Source organism: Neovison vison, chromosome 2 (genome assembly GCF_020171115.1).
Source record: "Neovison vison isolate M4711 chromosome 2, ASM_NN_V1, whole genome shotgun sequence".
Lineage (NCBI taxonomy): Eukaryota > Metazoa > Chordata > Mammalia > Carnivora > Mustelidae > Neogale > Neogale vison.
Window position 1 is genome coordinate 30,079,724 of NC_058092.1, and position 18,315 is coordinate 30,098,038.

At 42.1% G+C, this 18,315-nt stretch overlaps 1 protein-coding gene across 1 annotated transcript; it reads left to right on the forward strand.

Annotated features, from left to right (window-relative positions):
* Nucleotides 1–884: 884 nt before the first annotated feature.
* On the forward strand, nt 885–11,465 carry AKIRIN1 (akirin 1). The gene is made up of 5 exons (XM_044237862.1): nt 885–1,213; nt 5,828–5,968; nt 9,250–9,384; nt 10,645–10,716; nt 11,329–11,465. The coding sequence occupies exons 1-5, from the start codon at nt 994–996 to the stop codon at nt 11,337–11,339; spliced, it is 579 nt and encodes a 192-aa protein (XP_044093797.1). The 5' UTR covers nt 885–993; the 3' UTR covers nt 11,340–11,465.
* The last annotated feature ends 6,850 nt before the right edge of the window (nt 11,466–18,315 follow it).

Genomic DNA, 18,315 nt, shown 5'->3' on the forward strand with positions numbered 1-18,315 from the left:
CAGATGCTTGGGTGATCAGTTGAAAGCATTTGACCTGCTTCCCAGTAATTCGTAAGCACATACAATTTCTGAAAGTGGAACCCTCCTGTAATCTATGTATCTTTCCATAATTTATCAAAAGTATTTTACCGCTGTCACTGCTGTAAAGAATTCTCACAGACCCAAGGAAGCACTGAGCTGCTAGTCAGATGTGGAGACTGGCAAACCAGCTTAAGTACTTAACACTCTGACCATTCCAGGATGATTTAAGCCAGTGGGTTTTGTTTTTAACTACTGTGAGTAGCAGACCGCTTTGATGAGCTTCTGGAGGTATGGGTCATCTATCCTAAAATACATACACACAATTTCATGGGGTTGGTGAACTTCCTAAAGCCCATACTCAGATCTAAGATTATGCTTAAGTGAAGACTTCCCTGGACTCGGGAGTGCCCTTGAAGACCTTTCAGAATGCCCCTCTCTTCCATCCAGGGAACTACAGCGGCCTAGATGGAAGGAGGTTTGCCGGACCGGAGACACCCGACCCCCGCGCCCTCTCGACCGGCCTCTCTGAGCTCACCCCTCCCCCACGTCCCTGCCGCGCAGGTGCGAAAACCTAAAGGGCCAGCCCCGCGCGACGGCTCGAAAAACTGGGGGACAGGGGTAGGGTGGGGGGAGGGGGATAATGGGACCCCGGGAGGGGAGGAGCGGGGGTGGGGGCCTTCCCGAGGTTGCCTGGCGACCGAGCTCTCCGCCCAGACCGTGCCATTTCCTCAGTGGGGGGCGCGGAGGGCCAGAGTGTAGCTGACGGGCCTCCCAGAACGGCCTTCTTCCGGCTTCTCCCCCTCTGCCGGGCGGTGGCCAGGGCCCGTGACGTCACAGGAGGCGGGGCCAGCGTCGCTGCCGGGTGCTGGAGGCGCCATTGGAGCCGGCTTGGCTTGCGAGCTCCGCTGAGGGGCCGGAGGTTGGGCCGTAGTTACCTCCGCGTCCGCTCCTGGTTCCTGGCCCGTCAGCGGCATGGCGTGCGGGGCGACGTTGAAGCGGCCCATGGAGTTCGAGGCGGCGCTGCTGAGCCCTGGTTCCCCGAAGCGGCGGCGCTGCGCCCCTCTGCCTGGCCCCACTCCGGGCCTCAGGCCCCCGGACGCTGAGCCGCCGCCGCTTCTCCAGACGCAGACCCCACCGCCGACTCTGCAGCAGCCCGCCCCACCCGGCAGCGAGCGGCGCCTTCCAACACCGGGTAACCTGTGCTGCGGGCTTGGCAGGAAGCCAGGCCCAGGCATTTTGGGGGGTGGGGGTGGGGCGGCTATGGGCGCTAGGCTGATTCACCCACAGACCCCTTCTTTGCCCTGAGAAACGGGAACTGGGGTGCCTCTGGGCCGTGTCGCTTCCGGGGATGGGAGACATCCGGGAGGGATGGTGGGGCTCCAGTGTCCGTTTTCGATTTTCCTGGAGCTGGAGAGACCGGAGGGGTGGGCAGCAAGAGAAAGATGGGAATATCCCTGGCCGCTCGGGGCCCTTCCCGTGCGTGAAGCCCCTCCTGCCTCCGCTGCCCGGGCCTGCACAGAGCCGCCCAGCAGATCCAGTGGGCCATGGAAAATGGGATTCTACTCACGAACCCGGCCTTGAGGGTGGGGGTTGGGGGCGGGTTCTTGGGAAGGGACCTGAGTGCGTGCTGTTCTGTGTACCGTAGCTTGCAGGGGGACCTGCTTTTCAGAAGTCTTTAGGGACCAGAGGCCGTCGCAGAAGTCATAGAATCCGATTTCAGCCTATTTCTAAGGGACTGGCCATGTTCTTTTATTGATACTGAATCTTAATATGGCTATTGTCTTGTACCATATATGGCTCGATATCGGTAGCTCGTTAGCTAGAATTTATTTGAGAATCCTTAAACATACAGAGGTTCCGGAAGCAGGACTTCAGCTATCCGTAAGAGTCTTTCAGTCAGGATTACATGTTGGTCAAGGAAAGGGGAGAGCTAGTGTGACTGTAAAGTTAGGGCAACCCCCCCCAACCATTGTGCAGGAATTGAAGGGAGAGTGCATCAGAATTAGTATGTAGCAGTTTTAAAGGGCTCTTGGAGATGGGGGAGGGTCCTCAAAACTGGACTTCGTCAAGTTATTTCTTTGTGTGCGTTTTCCTCTTCCTCAAGTGTAAGTGAAACCTTACGACTGCCTTAAAATGAATCTTTTCCTCATCCCTTTTCAGTTACCAGTGTCTTTGGGCTTTATTTTCCCTTTCCTCCGCATATCCATAATGCAGATTGCAGGCCCTCATACTCACACCAAAATTCCTGCAGTTGCAAGTCAGGCCCTCACAGACACTCTTTCTCCTGTTCACCTCTATTCATTCTTTTAGTAAAAGGATTTATCAGCTGTAACCATATAACTTACTTAGCCTTTTACACATTTTTTCCCCCAAACAATGCTTTCGCTGCTCTTTCCCCAGACCCACCCGGGTGTGCCTATTATCCTTGCTTTCCACCATGATGTTTTCCCCCTGTATATGCTAATCCAAAAACAATCATTTTTGCAAATCTCCCATCCATTACGTGACTAACCCTACCCCATAAGGAACTCTGTTCTACTTTAAATTCCCTGACCACTTAATGTTGCAAAGCCTTATGTACTGAATGAGATAATGTTTGCAAAAATTTTTGGTAAAGAGCCCTTCAAAAGCAGGGGATAGCGCCTGGATGGCCCAGTCAGTTAAGCGTCAGGGTCTTGATCCCAAGGTCCTGAGTTCAAGTTGCACGTTGAGCTCCGTATTGGGCATGGAGCCCACTTAGAAAAGAAAAGCAGGGGACAAAATGCCTACTTGAAGTGATATTTTTTCTTCTGCTTTTCCTACAGATAGCAAGGATAGTCATATAATCTTTCTGGATCTCTGTTATGCAGAATAGAATTAATACTTGACTTATCCATCTTGATGGATTTTATGCACGTTTTATTTCTTCCAGTATACCCTGTAGACTAATTCTGTTGTAGTTCACATTACAGCACATGTTTAATAAATGAGTGTTGAATGTATTTGGAAGCCTCAATATTGCGGAGTGCAATAATGAGAGTCACTGTTTTTTTATTTTAAATTTTAATTTTCTCATAGATCATGCAAACTACCTTCTTGGTCATTTATATTAAAATATTTTATTTAAAATACTCATTTGTAAAGACTGATCAGTTAACCTCCTTAATGCTTGTTGGAATATGGTTCTGTAAGAAAGAAACAAAGTATGAATGATTGATTATAAGATGCTTTGGCTTAAGTGAAAAATGTCTTCTGGATTAAAAAGGAAGAATGGAAGAGGAAATGTTAGTTGCTTTACAAATAGAAAGAATAAAGCTAACTAACAGAAAAGTGGATTTAAAAATCTGTGACTTCATTTTATAACAATTGTTATCTCAAATGTTATAAAGGTTTCTCAGAAATGGTCAAGAAACTGTTTTTACTTTAAAAAAAAAGATATGTGTCATAGCACTTTTTTGGGGAAAGGCATATAAAATTAAGCCTTTTATTTATTTTTTTTTAAGATTTTTAAAATTTAATTGACACAGAGAAATCACAAGTATGCAGGGGCTGGGCAGGCTTCCCACCGAGCAGAGAGCCATACATGGGGCTCAATCTCAGGACCCTGAGATCATGACCTGAGCTGAAGGCAGAGGCTTAACCCACTGAGCCACCCAGGTGCCCCAAAATTAAGCCTTTTATTGCTTAAATGAGCTAAGTTGATACTAGGCATAAGAGGGTGTTGCTGACTGAGGGAGATGTTTGTAAACATGTGTGAGTCCAGGTGCAAAGCAATTAATTGATCATGACTTGAGGCTTGAGGATTAACATCCATACTGAGGTAGCATTTTAGCTAGCTCTTGAATGACGGTGAAGGAATAAAGACAGCCGCATTTCAAGCGAAGGAAAACTGTATGAGCAAAGCCATGAAAATGCACAAATAAAGGATAATGTAACTGGGCTATAAGGGGAGATGGAACTGGAAACAATTTGGGCCAAGCCTTGGAAGGCATGGGATGCCATGTTGAAGAGTTTAAATTTTTTTAAGATTTTATTTATTTGAGAGAGCACAAGCCCAGGAGAGAGGAGAGGGAGAAGCAGACTCCCTGCTGAGCATGCAGCCCAATGCGGGGGCTCAGTCCCAGGACCCTGGAATCATGACCTGAACAGAAGGCAGATGCTTAACTGAGTCACTGAGGCACCCAGGCTCCCCCAAAGAGTTTGAATTTTGGAAGAAAAGAAAATGTGAATTTTGTTCTGTAACAGCTAGGAACCATTGTAGAATTTTGAGGACAGGCTTAGTCTGATATAACCCAGAAACACAGTGTCAAATAATAATGAGATGCAAAGACTAAAGTTATTATCCACTGTTAAAAAGAATTGTACATTTTTGTTTTGTTTTATTTTGTTTTTTAAGTGGCCTTCTTAGAAGATCACATCTACTTCCTTACTTTTCTATTGTGCATGCCATATTTAGATTCTTGGACTTGCTTGTCCTTTAACCAGCCTAAAAGTTGTATCTTTCCATTTGTTCACTTTGCCATACAGGAGGCAGAGGTTTATCAAAGACCTTCTGTTCTCATGAGCGTTGTCCTCATACTTGTCCTTTCTTGTTTAAGATCTTTGCAGTTCTGTACATCCTTGTATTGAATCTGGCAAGAATGTGCTTGGAGAATAATACATTTTAAAGATGAAGTGAAGACTTCATAAGTTCAGGGATCTTAAAATAAGAACTTCATAGCATTTTTAAGGGAAAGCTTTGCTAATCCTACATCGTTTGTGTATTTGGGCTGAGTGTTAGAAAATTTAGTTATGTGTGGAGATACTGTGAGTTTGTCATTTCCAGGCTCTCCTGTCACTTGTTTTCAAAGCTTCATTGGGAAGGCAGTTAACATTTATATTGAAGAAGTAGGCTGAAGATCCTGAATGACTTTCTAAGGTCATAGTCACACAGCTAGGAAGAAGCAGAATGGCATTATTAACACTCAACCCCATAAAAAATTACAATTATAGCACAGTATACATTAGAATAATGTGAGTGGGGTGGTGATATGGTTTTCTGGGTTTTATTTTTGATAAGGAGGCTTTATCATCTGGAAAGTGGATGCATATTCTCCCACAAAAATGAAAAACTTGAAAACCACATCCTTTCAGACAGCGTTGGCTCTAGGAATGTACTTCAAAGTGAATTTGTGTGTCCTGGACTCCCTTCAATAGCATTAGTAAATTTGGTTTATGACTGCTTTGACTCAGAATAGTAATCTGAGTCCTATCAAGTAGTGCCTCTCGGTAGGATCAGAAAGTTCTTTTCTAAGCCCTGATCATTGGGTCCAAGCAATAAATCTCAGGTTTTCCCATGGTCCATGTCTAGGAGACGACCATATTGTGGTTTTCTACTGTCTTCTCCCCCAAAGATCTTGAGTCCCAAATGGGACACGAGCTTCATTTTTAGAAGGCCTTGGGTGGTAAGAGAATCACCCCAATACACTAGTTTGCAAAATTGTGCAGCTTAACACAAATCAAAAATAGCACTTGATTAGGTAAAAGATGGGTTTTTTGTTTTGCTGTAAATTGTACTCATTAATCCTAAAACAGACTGCAGATCGGGTCTTCATTGTCACAGGAAAACAAGCAAAGGGAACTGTCTGAAGGGCTTATGCTAGAACAGCTGTTCTTCCATGTATTGTTGAAATAGCACTAAGAGAGAACACTTTGGAGTTATAGGAGGAGTGCTTTATTCAGTATAAATATTTTTCTTGCTAATATTAATAATATGGGGGAAGGGACAGGAAGTTTGAAGAAATGGCACAATAAAATGAATGCTCAAATGTGTTTCTTTTTTTATTAGAACAAATTTTTCAGAACATAAAACAAGAATATAGTCGTTATCAGAGGTGGAGACATTTAGAAGTAGTTCTTAACCAGAGTGAAGCTTGTACTTCGGAAAGTCAGCCTCATTCCTCAGCACTCACGGCACCTAGTTCTCCAGGTAAGCAAACATTAGTGTGGACAGACCGCCCGTTTAAAGTTTGTAAATGGTACACTTGTTGTGATGAACCTTGGCTGTTATATGTAAGTAATTAATCACTAAATTCTACACCTGAAACTAATATTAAAGTGTATGTTAACTAACTGGAATTTAGATAAAAAATTGAAGAAGGAAAAAAGTTTGTAAATGGTTCTTAAAATGATAGTTTCCTAATCCAGAACTGATTTCATCTAAAATGATAAAATTGGTAAAATGTATGCATTGTATTACTACTTATACTTTTTTTTTTTTCAAGATTTTTTTGTTTGTCTGACAGAGATCACAAGTAGGCAGAGAGGCAGGCAGAGAGAGGGGGAGGGAAGCAGGCTCCCTGCTGAGCAGAGATTTCCCGATGCAGGGCTTGATCCCAGGATGCTGAGACCATGACCTAGCCAAAGGCAGAGGCCTAACCCACTGAGCCACCCAGACGCCCCTTATAAATACATTTGAAACCACAGAGTCATGAAATTGGGGGAAGGGTATTGTTTTGTTTTGGTTTGGTTTTTAAGATTTTATTTATTTGACACAGAGAGAGCACAAGTAGGCAGAGTGGGAGGGGAAGCAGGCTCCCTGTTGAGCAGACAACCCAATGCACGGCTTGATCCCAGGTTCCTGGGATCATGACCTGAGTGGAAGGCAGAGGCTTAATGCACTGAGCCACCTAGACACCTCAGAAAAAAAACCTTAGATTGATTTGATTTGGCTTCCATCCACCCAGTGCAGAAGTACCCTCTGTAACTGCAGTGTCTAATATCTTAGCCATTAGATTAGCTATATGTAGCTATTAAAGTTAATTAAAATTTAATGAAAAAAAAAATTTTTTAAGGATTTTATTTATTTATTTGATAGATAGAGATCACAAGCAGGCAGAGAGGCAGAGAGAGAGTAGGAAGTAGGCTCCCCACTGGGCAGAGAGCCCGATGCGGGGCTTGATCCCAGGACCCTGAGACCATGACCCGAGCTGAAGGCAGAGGCTTTAACCTACTGAGCCACCCAGGTGCCCCAAGATTTAATGAAATTTTAACATTTTGTTTCTTGAATGCAGTAGCCACATTTCAAGTGCTTAGTAGTCACAAGTAGTTCTTCTATTAACATAACTATAGGACATTTCCATCATTGCACACATTTGTGTGACAGCAGCTCTATAACATTGACAGGTGGTCAGAGAGGATGTGCTCAAAAATAGAATCTCAGGGTTGGAGGGAATCTTCATGGCCACATAGTTTAGCCACCAGTCTTGCTTGCGATATCCCTGCAAATAGTCAAGAGTGCAAGTGTGAAAGAGTCAAGTGTGCAAACATCTCCATTGGTGGTGAGCTCTGTCCTTTAGCAGTAGTTTATTTCCTTACAAACTATTCTACTTTTTAATAGTTCTGAGAGTTAAAAATTACCTTGATTAAAAATTGTCTCCTTGGGGCGCCTGGGTGACTCAGTGGGTTAAAGCCTCTGCATTCAGCTCAGGTATGATTCCAGGGTCCTGGGATCGAGCCCCCCATCAGGCCCTCTGCTCAGCAGGGAGCCTGCTTCCCTTCCTCTCTGCCTGCCTCTCTGCCTACTTGTGATCTCTCTCTGTCAAATAAATAAAATCTTTAAAAAAATAAATAAAATGATGCATTTTATGTGAATTTCACTTCATGATTTTTTTTTTTTTTTTAAGATGTTATTTATTTGACAGAGATCACAAGTAGGCAGAGAGGCAGGCAGAGAGAGAGGGGGAAGCAGGCTCCCGCTGAGCAGAGAGCCCGATTCGGGGCTTGATCCCAGGGCCCTGTGATCATGACCTGAGCCAAAGGCAGAGGCTTTAACCCACTGAGCCACCCAGGTGCCCCCAAATGATATTTTTTTTAAGATTTTATTTATTTACTTGAGAAAGTGAGTGAGAAAAAGCATAAGCTGGTCTTTCTTTTAATATTCTTTTGAGATTCTAGTATTAGAATTTTGAAGAATATGTTATGGATGCAGAGAAACAATACAGTGATTACTGGGTAGAACTTTTGGTTAGGTTTCATTGTAAAGAAGAAGTCTAGGTTTAAGTTAAGAATTTCTTATTTCAGAGTGCTAAATGGTTTACTGATTAATCGGGCTGAAGAAACGGAATCTAGGCTGAGCTTTGATGAACAGGCTCAGCTTTGAGAAACAACTGGGCTACCAAAGGAGTTGCTGCTCTTTTTCTTATGATCAGGAAGCAGATTTCCATGTTTTCTGGCATTCCATTGAGTATTTTGGTTTCTAACTACTATCTTAAAAACATTTTACTCTTCCTAGATTTGAAAGGGATCAAGGATGAGATGGGGGCACCTGGATGGCTTAGTCCTTAAGCATCTGCTTTTGGCTCAGGTCATGGTCCTGGGGTTCTGGGATCAAGCCCTGCATTGGACTCCCTGCTCTGCGGGAGGCCTGTTTCTCTCTCTCCCACTCCCCCTGTTTATATCTCCTCTCTCTGTGTCAAATAAATAAATAAACAAAATCTTTAAAAAAAAAAAAGAGGATGAGATATGTAGGGCCTGATTGTTTCCTTCATTCATACTTCAGTGACATTGCTAAGTTTGTTATATAGGGCGAGTTACTTGGTCTCCTAAGCATCAGACTTCCAAGCTTTTCTTATCAGAATCACCTGTGGAAGTTAAAAGATGGCCAGGCCCTAACCTAGAATTAAATCAGAATGTGTGTCATGTTTTGTGACTTCTACCGATAATTATGATGCACCTCAGCTAAACATAGGTATAGATAATCACCAAGGATTTGGGTAGCTCTGAATTACTTTCTCTAATCCAGACTAGAGGCTTTATATTAACTTACTTTTGTTCTTGTTCTTTACCAAATGAGCATTGAGTATGGACTCACATTGTTATGGCATCAGAACTGTTTTTCTGTATGCGGATCAGCTAGCACACCTGGATAAACATTATTCCTCCTACTTCTCAATTTACCTTCGGCCTGACTTTGTAAAACTAGTGGCAGAAGCTCAGCAATTTTGTGAAAAACTCCATGTAGAGTTGTGAAGAATACCATTTTTCTGAACAGTTTTTCATCCTAGGACTGTTAACATAAAGTTACTAATTCTGAACCTTAGAACTATAATGTATTATTTAAACTGGGTTTGTTTTGGGGTTCCTGGCTGGCTCATCAGGTAGAAACATGTGACTTTTAATCTTGGGGCTGTGAGTTTGAGCCTCACATTGGATGTAGAGATAACTTAAAATCTTTAAACAAAAATAAAATTAGATTTGTTTTTTCACTAGGTTCCTCCTGGATGAAGAAGGACCAGCCCACCTTTACCCTCCGACAAGTTGGAATAATATGTGAGCGTCTCTTAAAAGACTATGAAGATAAAATTCGGGAGGAGTATGAGCAAATCCTCAATACCAAACTAGCAGGTAGGCTGAGGCAGTGGTTGTACCATTGTTTGTTCATAAGGTTCGGTAAATAATAAGGTTCACTCAGATGGTAACTTAGAAAAAGCAAGACTTCATGCAGGAAAAGTTTAATGAGTTGTGAATAGTCAAGTTACTCTGTGATTTATATAGGGAAGGACATTTCATACACATTTCTAAAACAAGATAAACCAAGCTTTTCTTTTGACATTTTTCCATATGAAAAAAGGCAGTGAGTAGTTTATTTGGGCTAACCTCCCAGACCCTGGTTGGGAGTGGGATATAGTCAACATGATCAGACTTCCTGGTGGCAGTTACTTTGTAGATGTGGGAAATCTGGCATTCTGTGATTTGGAGGTACATTAGTTTGGAAAGCACAGTTCAGGTTTGAACAAAGGGAGTTGACAGTGATGTCAACAAGTACAGCCTTTTTTGAAAGGAAGAGATCTGAATCAGGAATAGAAAGTAGTACCCATTTAGTGAAAGGGGACCATGTTGGGATCAGAAAGGTTTTAGATAACAACTTCTTCCCATAACAGTATTATTTCCTAATCTGGTGACTCCATACCACATGGCTCCGCAGAATGTTGGCAAATCTGCTTTAAATTGAGAACTCTTTGTTTCGTAGTAGTTACATGCATTTCTTTATAGTCAAACTTCTTTGATCCTTTAATATACTTAATAATGTGTATTAAAACAAGAAGCTCCTGTATATCATTTCCCCTCTCCTAACTCCATTCCCAGAATTGTTCAGTTAGCTCTAAGTCACGTCTCTGTTCATGAATGTCAGACTACCTTCTTTTTTACAGAGTTTCCCTGTGGAAAGTAATTCTCTGGGACTGTTTGCAATTAGGTAGTATGAAATGTTCTCTTTTTTCTAGCTATCCCACTTCTTTCATTCAACGTGTTGAGATTTATAGCAAGGATAGAATGCAGAAAAGAGCTTCAAGCTTCATGTCTTACAGAGTTCCTAAAGTTTGTTGACTTTGTAGTACTGAGCCAGTCTGTCTGTCTTGAGAATCCTTTAGGGGATGGAGTTATAGCAGGGGCAGAATTAGGAAAATGTGATGTTATAGAGGATCAGTGACCAAATCTAGGAGCTAGGGATTTGGCTCTAGGATCCAAAAGGAAGTAACAGCTGTTAACAAGCAGGGTCTGAGAGCGGATAATTCAAACAGGGGAGCTAGATGTGATCCTGACTTGATTCTTGAAAAACTGAGGGAGAGTTCTAGGGATGGTATATACTGTCTTTACCCCTTACAGAACAATATGAATCTTTTGTGAAATTCACACATGATCAGATTATGCGACGATATGGGACAAGGCCAACAAGCTGTAAGTATTGCCAAGTTTTTTTTTTTAATTTTCCAACTTCCAAGAGCAGGGTGTTGACACTGAACACCTTGTATCCTGAGAGCAAAAAACCCCTGTGAAGTAAAATAATAGCTAACATTTTTTTAAAAAAAAAGCATGCCCAGCATTGTGCTAAGCCTATTAAATCCTCTTGAAGTTCATTTAATGTACAGTAACCCTATGAGGGAGGAACTGTTGTTAGCCCCATTTTATAGGTAAGGATGGTACTTAAAGAAGTTATATAATTTGTCCAAGCTCCTAAAGTTGGGAGTTCAGTCAGGACTGAAACCTAGGTAGTCTGACTGCAATACCAGTTTGTTTGTTATCTGGCTTTTCCTCCAGAAAGGTAGTTTCAATTATTAATTTATGAAAGCTGCTTTCTTAAGCTAGCTTATCAAGTGTGTGGTCAGAATTTCTTAATTCTGGACATCTTAGAACTACTGCTACTCAAAACATAGAGTAATAACTAGCTGTATATCTAAACTGAAACTGAAAACTTAAGTGTTGACTTACATTCTCTGTGTTGTTTTTCACAGATCCCATTGGTTAATATTTTTAGTATTCTTAAACTCTTTTTTCCCCCCTAATTTATAGATGTGTCCTGAAGCTTTCTTGCATATCTGGTACCAGGTTTGACCTCAAGAGATGGCTGCTGTACACTTTTTGCAACTGGTTTGATATCACATTTCAGCTCCAACTTTGCATCCTGAGAACACTTAAACGTTTCTGCAGGTCCATTTTATACAACTTGAAAGACCTTAAAACTTTCTGGTTGCCACAAGCATATCTTTCTTTTCTGCTCATCCAATAAACAGCTGTGCCCTACTGTGATAGATTTTCCAAACAAAAGTACCTGGAGCAGCAGTTTAGCAAAATATGCCCTCAGTGGCACTCAACAAATGGAGTTTCCCCAAGCACAGTTCTGTAAGAAGTGTGTGTGAGAGTGTGTGTATATGTATGTGTGTGTGTTTTAAGTTATTATTTGTATTGTGCAAATTTTTTTGATCTTGGGGATTCTGGCTGTGAATTTGATGCACGACAATTATGGTTAAAAACATTTGCTTGGTCTACAGAAGATCATTAATGTTTTGTGACCATATAAGTTGTAACGGTGGATTGTTTTATGTTGTAGGTATTATTGTTAAATACAGGGACTGTTTCCAGGCACAGAATATGAATCATAAGTTAGGATGGACATTAGATGTGATTATGACGATATAGCAAAGGTCTGTGGTCCTAGGTCAACAAATACTTGGTGAGGAATTAGGACAAACTGGAGACGGGCCGTTTGACACATGGACTCTGCCTAGCCGTGTTGAAAAATACTTTGACTCCAAGCCTTAAAATACCCACGTGGAGTCTGTGCTCACCTCATTCACACAGAGAGCTCCCAGGACACTGAACCTCTAGAAAGAAAAGGTCTCCCTGGAGCAGGAGCATCAGGGTTTGCTCGGGAGCACAACACAGGTGAGCGTGGGGCTGGGCCAGCCCCTGGTGGCACTGCTACTTGGGAGGAGCCACTTCGCCTTTTATCGGTTATTAAAAGTAGAATTTGGATCCTTTGGTCAGGCTCCCCCAAATTCTTTTTAAGAAGTGACCATGTTCAACTGCTTGAGCTTTGTTTTGGCAACCCCCTGCCCAAAGTTGCTTACAGACTGTTCTTCACCTTGTTCCAAGGCTGTGGAACAGAAAGTAGCCTCTGTTTTGAGGAGGTGGAAGTTAAGTATACATTTATTTTTTACTGTGACTTGTTCAGGACCACATTTTACAAAATGCCTTGTTTCCTTTATTATTGTTTCTGGAAAGGAAAGTTCTATTAAAATTGTTTTAGTTTGAATATAGAATAGTTTTTATTAATTAGGGCTTATTTTGAAAAATTCTGAGTTTAATTCAAGTGTATGCCAGTACCTTCCAAAGTAAGGTAATATTCAGAGACAGTTGTTCTGATCAGATGGCTTAGAGAAATTCTGGAATATTCATATTCGAAGATTCCTTATTAATGAATGTCTTTGACTTAAATCTAACCAAAAACTGCAACATTATTCTTTGTACATTTTCATTATATAGTGTTAACAAGCTTAGTTGCAAACAAATAAAATACTTAAGCTATTTGTTTACCTTGCCTTCTTAATACTGTGATAATGTTTATTAATTCAAATAATATATGTGAGGCTGCTATAACCATTTCCCCGGTAAAACATTACATTTAAGATTTATAGACTTTTTAAAAAGCCCATCAGTGATCTTTAAATATTAAAGAATTATTTCACTTCATATTTGAAGGGTAGTTTGTTTCATCTCTTCCTTCTCCAGGGTAGTCACTTGTTCCTGTAAGAGGATCTAGCCGTGGATGTCATGGGAGTGGCCTTACAATGGGATAGTCACACCAAAACAAGGAAGGACTGCTGTGGGGGCTATCAGAAGTCCTGAAGGATGGATCAGGAATGGGGACTGCTGCTGCACTGATGTCTTGTTACAGAATCAGTGTGACATGGGGCAGATGTGAGCCCCATTCCTACTAAATGGCTTCTGGCTGGGAGGTAGAGTAGGTTTCTGTAAGGGAAATGATAGACACTCTGTTACGATATAGTTGCCCTTTGGGGCCATATGGTAAATAAGACCACACACACACCACCACGGCTGGGTTTTGGAATCTTCCTCAAAAGGTACTAGACATGTTTGTTTAGTGTTTTATCTGGAGAAGAGACAGTTCGTAGGACAGAAAATGGGGACCTATAAGGTAGGTCTTAGACTACAAAAGGAATTTTCCCTTGATTTCTAGAGCTCAAACTTGGGGGCATTCCCAGGTTGGGAGTTGTCTTTGTTCCATGGAGGTAGGTCAAAACCCAGAGAAGAAGTAAACCTACAGAAATCCATAAGGATAGGCCAGGACCTGTGGTCTTAGAACAGCTATATCTACCATCTTAGTTTTAATTTTTTGTTTAAGTAATATTATCCTCTTTTGGTAAAATCTTAAGGGGAGTGAAAGGAGTAGGTATAGGTATTCATGCTTAGGTCAGAGGAGTATAGGGGAAATCAAAGTTCCTGAGGCAGATAATTGTTAAGAGCTCCACAAGAACAACATCAAGAAATATAAGAATTTGGCTAGCCTCTCACACATGGTCAATCTTCTCTGCCCGCCAGGGAGGATGGGTTGGCTGTGTAGTAGTTAAAGGAATGGCCTTTGGATGTGTGTAGCCCCAGAGTTTAGTTTGCTACATGAGCCTTGCCAAGCTACTGAAATTTGTGAGCCATAATTTTCTTGTCTGTAAAATGAGGGTTAATTGTATGTACATCACTGGGTTTTGTTTTCAAGTGCAAGATTAGCCCACATAAAGAAAGTAGCACAGCCTGAGACATAAAGTACACATTTGACACTGTTCTATAGCATGTTTTTTCACAGTGGTCTTCATTAGATCTGAAGACCAAAGCGTTCCTTTCTGCAGTAGCATTTCTCAACTTTCCAGTATGAATACCCCTTTGTTAACATCAAAATCTCACGTTCTCTAATTCGAATTTGTACTTTTAAGTGTTCGACTAAGAAAATAATAAAAGATGAATAACCAATGAATTCAGTAATACCTTTCAGTGAACCTGTATTTTGTTATTCACTATAGCGGGGGTCAGCAAATTAAGGCCTGGTTTTGTAAATAAAGTTATACTGAAATACTGCCACAGCTATTTGTTTGCGTCTGTGGCTGCTTCACAGTTGGCAACTCCAGAAACAGGTACTATGAGCCACTGAGTTGAAAATACTCTGGCCCTTCCCACAAAAGTTTGTGCGCCCTGGCCCTGCAGCATTGATAAACATAGAAAAACTCACAAACAGGGAAACTCAGTACATCGTGGATTGGTGGACAAGAATGTTAATTTGTCGGGGCGCCTGGGTGGCTCAGTGGGTTAAAAGCCTCTGCCTTCGTCTCAGGTCATGATCCCAGGGTCCTGGGATCAAGCCCCATGTCAGGCTCTCTGCTCCGCCGGGAGCCTGCTTCCTCCCCTCTCTCTCTCTGCTGCCTCTGCCTACTTGTGATCTCTCTCTCTCTGTCAAATAAATAAAATCTTTTTTTAAAAAAATGTTAATTTGTCATTTCTAGGGGAGTTACACCTTGGGTGACGCATGATTAAAAAAATGCTTACAAATGAAAACCAATTGATTGTCAAAGTGAATATTTTACAGAAAAAGTCAATGAAGTTTTCAGAGCAATGATTCTCAAGGATAGGGTCAGGGAACATGCTTGGGATGTGGGTGGTTAGAATGACTTTTATTTTTGGTACATTTAATTTTGAAATTTTAAATACAAAAATGGGTGTAAGGATTTTATGTTTATCAGAAAAACGTTAAGTATTGTTCTTAAGGAACAGTGATTTGACTGCTTCCTGGGTGGTTGTTTTCCTTAAAAATGGCTTTAGAGGGGTGCCTGGGTGGCTCAGTGGGTTAAAGCCTCTGCCTTCGGCTCAGGTCATGATCCCAGAGTCCTGGGATCGAGCCCCGCATTGGACTCTGCTCAGCAGGGAGCTTGCTTCCTCCTCCCTCTCTCTCTGCCTGCCTCTCTGCCTACTTGTGATCTCTATCTGTCAAATAAAATAAATAAAATCTTTTTTTTAAAATGGCTTTAGGGGCGCCTGGGTGGCTCAGGCCACCCACCTTCGGCTCAGGTCATGATCCCAGGGTCCTGGGATCGAGCCCCACATCGGGCTCTCTGCTCAGCGGAGAGCCTGCTTCCTCCTCTCTCTCTGCCTGCTTCTCTACCTGCTTGTGATCTCTGTCTGCCAAATAAATAAATAGAATCTTTTAAAAAAAAATAAAAAATGGCTTTAGAGAGTGGTATAGTCCACAGCTACAGTTTAATTTGAATAATGTTGATACTTTCAGGAAGAAAGAAGCAAGTTTATCTAGGGAAAAATCTTAGCTATTCAACCCCAAATGATACTGGAAGATAATTAACACTTCGTTGTGAAGATTACCTAAATTTGTTTAAAATTTAAGCACCTGAAGTCTTCATGGGTCTCTTGTTTTTACTGATTGTTGCTTATAGTCTGTTGTCTCTTTATGTGCCAGGGTATCTGTGAGCTGGATACATTTGAACAAGTAATTGTAGGAATAAACAGGACAGGGATGAGGCATCTACCTCTAGAAGGATTTCTGGTTGCCTGTGCTGGGGATTTTACTAACCCGTAATTCATATTGAAGGCTGGAGTTTCCCTAGATCTTCCAGATGGCACACAACCAGGTCTCAAGTCTGTGTGAAGACTCACTTAATTGTTTTTCACCCATATCTTAAAAGTATAATACTTAGGAATCCAGTTTAAGGAGCCTAAGATGGGGGTTCCCACCTTTAGCTGGCCTTAGGTTTTGATTTTTGTCCTCTTCAGTCCATGAGGCTTCTGAAACCTTCGCTGCAGGCATCCAGGGGCTTCCAAATTGGCAAATGCCTTAACATCACAGCTTTGAGTTCTAGGCTGTCTGGATTCTCAGATTTTATTTCAGTAATTCCTTATCACCCAGTTAGCCTTTTTATTAAGAAAATAATTTTATGGGACGCCTGGGTGGCTCAGTTGATTAAGCAGCTGCCTTCGGCTCGGATCATGATCCCAGGGTCCTGGGATCGAGTCCCACATCGGGCTCCTTGCTCAGCAGGGAGCCTGCTTCGCCCTCTGCCTCTGCCTGCCTCTTTGTCTGCCTGTGCTCGCTTGCTCTCTCTCCCTCTGTCTCTGACAAATAAATTAAAAAAATAATAATTTTATATTTCAACTACTTTTTAATTGACTTTAGCAACAGGGTGATCCAAACCTCCTCATGCTCAGTTTTTAAGAGGTGCACATTCCAGTGTGTTTTTGGTCTCATCAGCTTCAGTGAAGGTGCTTCACCTGATGTGGTACCCAACAGGCCTTCATGTGAGTAGGAGATAAGTAGAGAAAGTCCTGTTTATGTTGGATTTGAATGTTTTTCCAATTATTTGGCAAGCTTTTTGGTGTCTTCTGAGTTCTTTGTGGAGGGCAGATATTTGAGTTTATAAAGCCTACGTTTTTTAAAAACATTATTTTAGAGTGAGTGGGAGGAGTGGTGGGGGCAAGAGGCTCTAGCAGACTCCCCACTGAGCTGGAGCTTGACACAAGTTTGGATCACAACCTGAGCTGAAATCAAGAGAGACTTAACCAACCCAGGCACCCCCTAGCCTGATAAGTTTTATAAGTAGCCCTAGTCCGTCTTACATCCCCAGTACCTACCTGACTTGGAATTAACATATATAAATATACTTAGGCATTTGGACCTTGAGCCCTGAAGAGGAGGCTCAAGGAACATAAGCAAGGAACATAAGCAAGGAACATTAGCAGGTCAGTTCAAAGTTGCTAAATGTTACATGAATGGTACAGATAATGGCCTAAGGAAGAGAAGAGATGGTTCTTAGTAGCAGTGACCAGGAAGTTTTCGTTTGGGGAGACAACAGTTGGAACAAGGTTTCAAAGAATAAGTAAGACTCAGGCAACAGAGGAATTGGTGGGGCACCTGGGTGGCTTAGTTGCTTAAGTGACTGCCTTTGGCTCGGGTCCTGATTCCAGCCAGGGTCCTGGGATTGAGCTCTGTGACCCGAGCTCTCTTTCTTTCAAATAAAATCTTAAAAACAAACAAACAAACAAAACAAAACAAAAAAACAAAAAGAATTGGAGCTTGAAATGTCCAAAGGCTGGGTGGTGGAAAATCACGATGGTATGTAGTGAGGACATTCTTGTTTAGCCAGAGTATGAAATCTTGTAGATCCTGGGAGAAGCTTGAAGTTAGGTGGTAGGGGCTAGATAATGAAGGTTTTGACTACAAGACATGTAGCTATTAATCTGTAGAAATCTGGGGAATTGGGGGGAAACTAATTCAGGGTAAGTACCAGACTGAAGGGCTAATACCAAACTAGACAACAGGTTGACCAGTTAAGGAGTCTCCTTTTGGTCCCATCAGAGCTAACAAAGGCCTGTACATTGATTAGGAAGGATGGTTAAACCTGGCTCTGGCTTTGCCTGGGTTCATCTTCCCTCTTTATATAGACACACTTTGAAAGATAGACACACTTTGAAAGACCCTTTTTCTTTTGGTTTGGCTTGTCTTTGCCCTCCACTTAACTAACCTAGCCCAGTTCCATAGCTGCTGCTGCTCTGAGTTTTGTTTGCATAGATTCTCTAAAGTCTACCTAATCTTAGCACTGGTTAGTTCTTGCATGAATTATTGAGAAATTGCCCTCAAACTGTCCTCACCACCAACTCAGTCTGTCATTTTTAATGGTACTCATGTTGTTCTTTGGTCTGGAATTAAAGCTCTGTTGTCTGCTCAAGTGGCAGTGGTCTTTCTGCTCCTTTGCCCCCTCCCTGCTCTCTAACAGGCAGAGTTACCTGTCCATTTGATACATATATTTTTTTAAAGACTTATTTGAGAATGAAAGCGAGCATGAGCAGAGGGAAAAGGCAGAGGGAGTAGCAGACTCCCCGATGAGCGGGGAGCCCAATGTGGGACTCGATCCCAGTATCCCAGGATCACAACCTGAACCAAAGGCAGACACTTAAGCGACCAAGCCACCCCGGCACCCCTTGTTT

Bases quoted from the DNA above. Each gene is read 5' to 3' on its own strand.
- AKIRIN1 (XM_044237862.1), top strand. From the start codon at position 994: ATGGCGTGCGGGGCGACGTTGAAGCGGCCCATGGAGTTCGAGGCGGCG. The intron at 5,969-9,249 runs GTAAGCAAACAT...TTTTTTCACTAG, and splicing joins CACGGCACCTAGTTCTCCAG to GTTCCTCCTGGATGAAGAAG. The intron at 9,385-10,644 runs GTAGGCTGAGGC...TACCCCTTACAG, and splicing joins CCTCAATACCAAACTAGCAG to AACAATATGAATCTTTTGTG.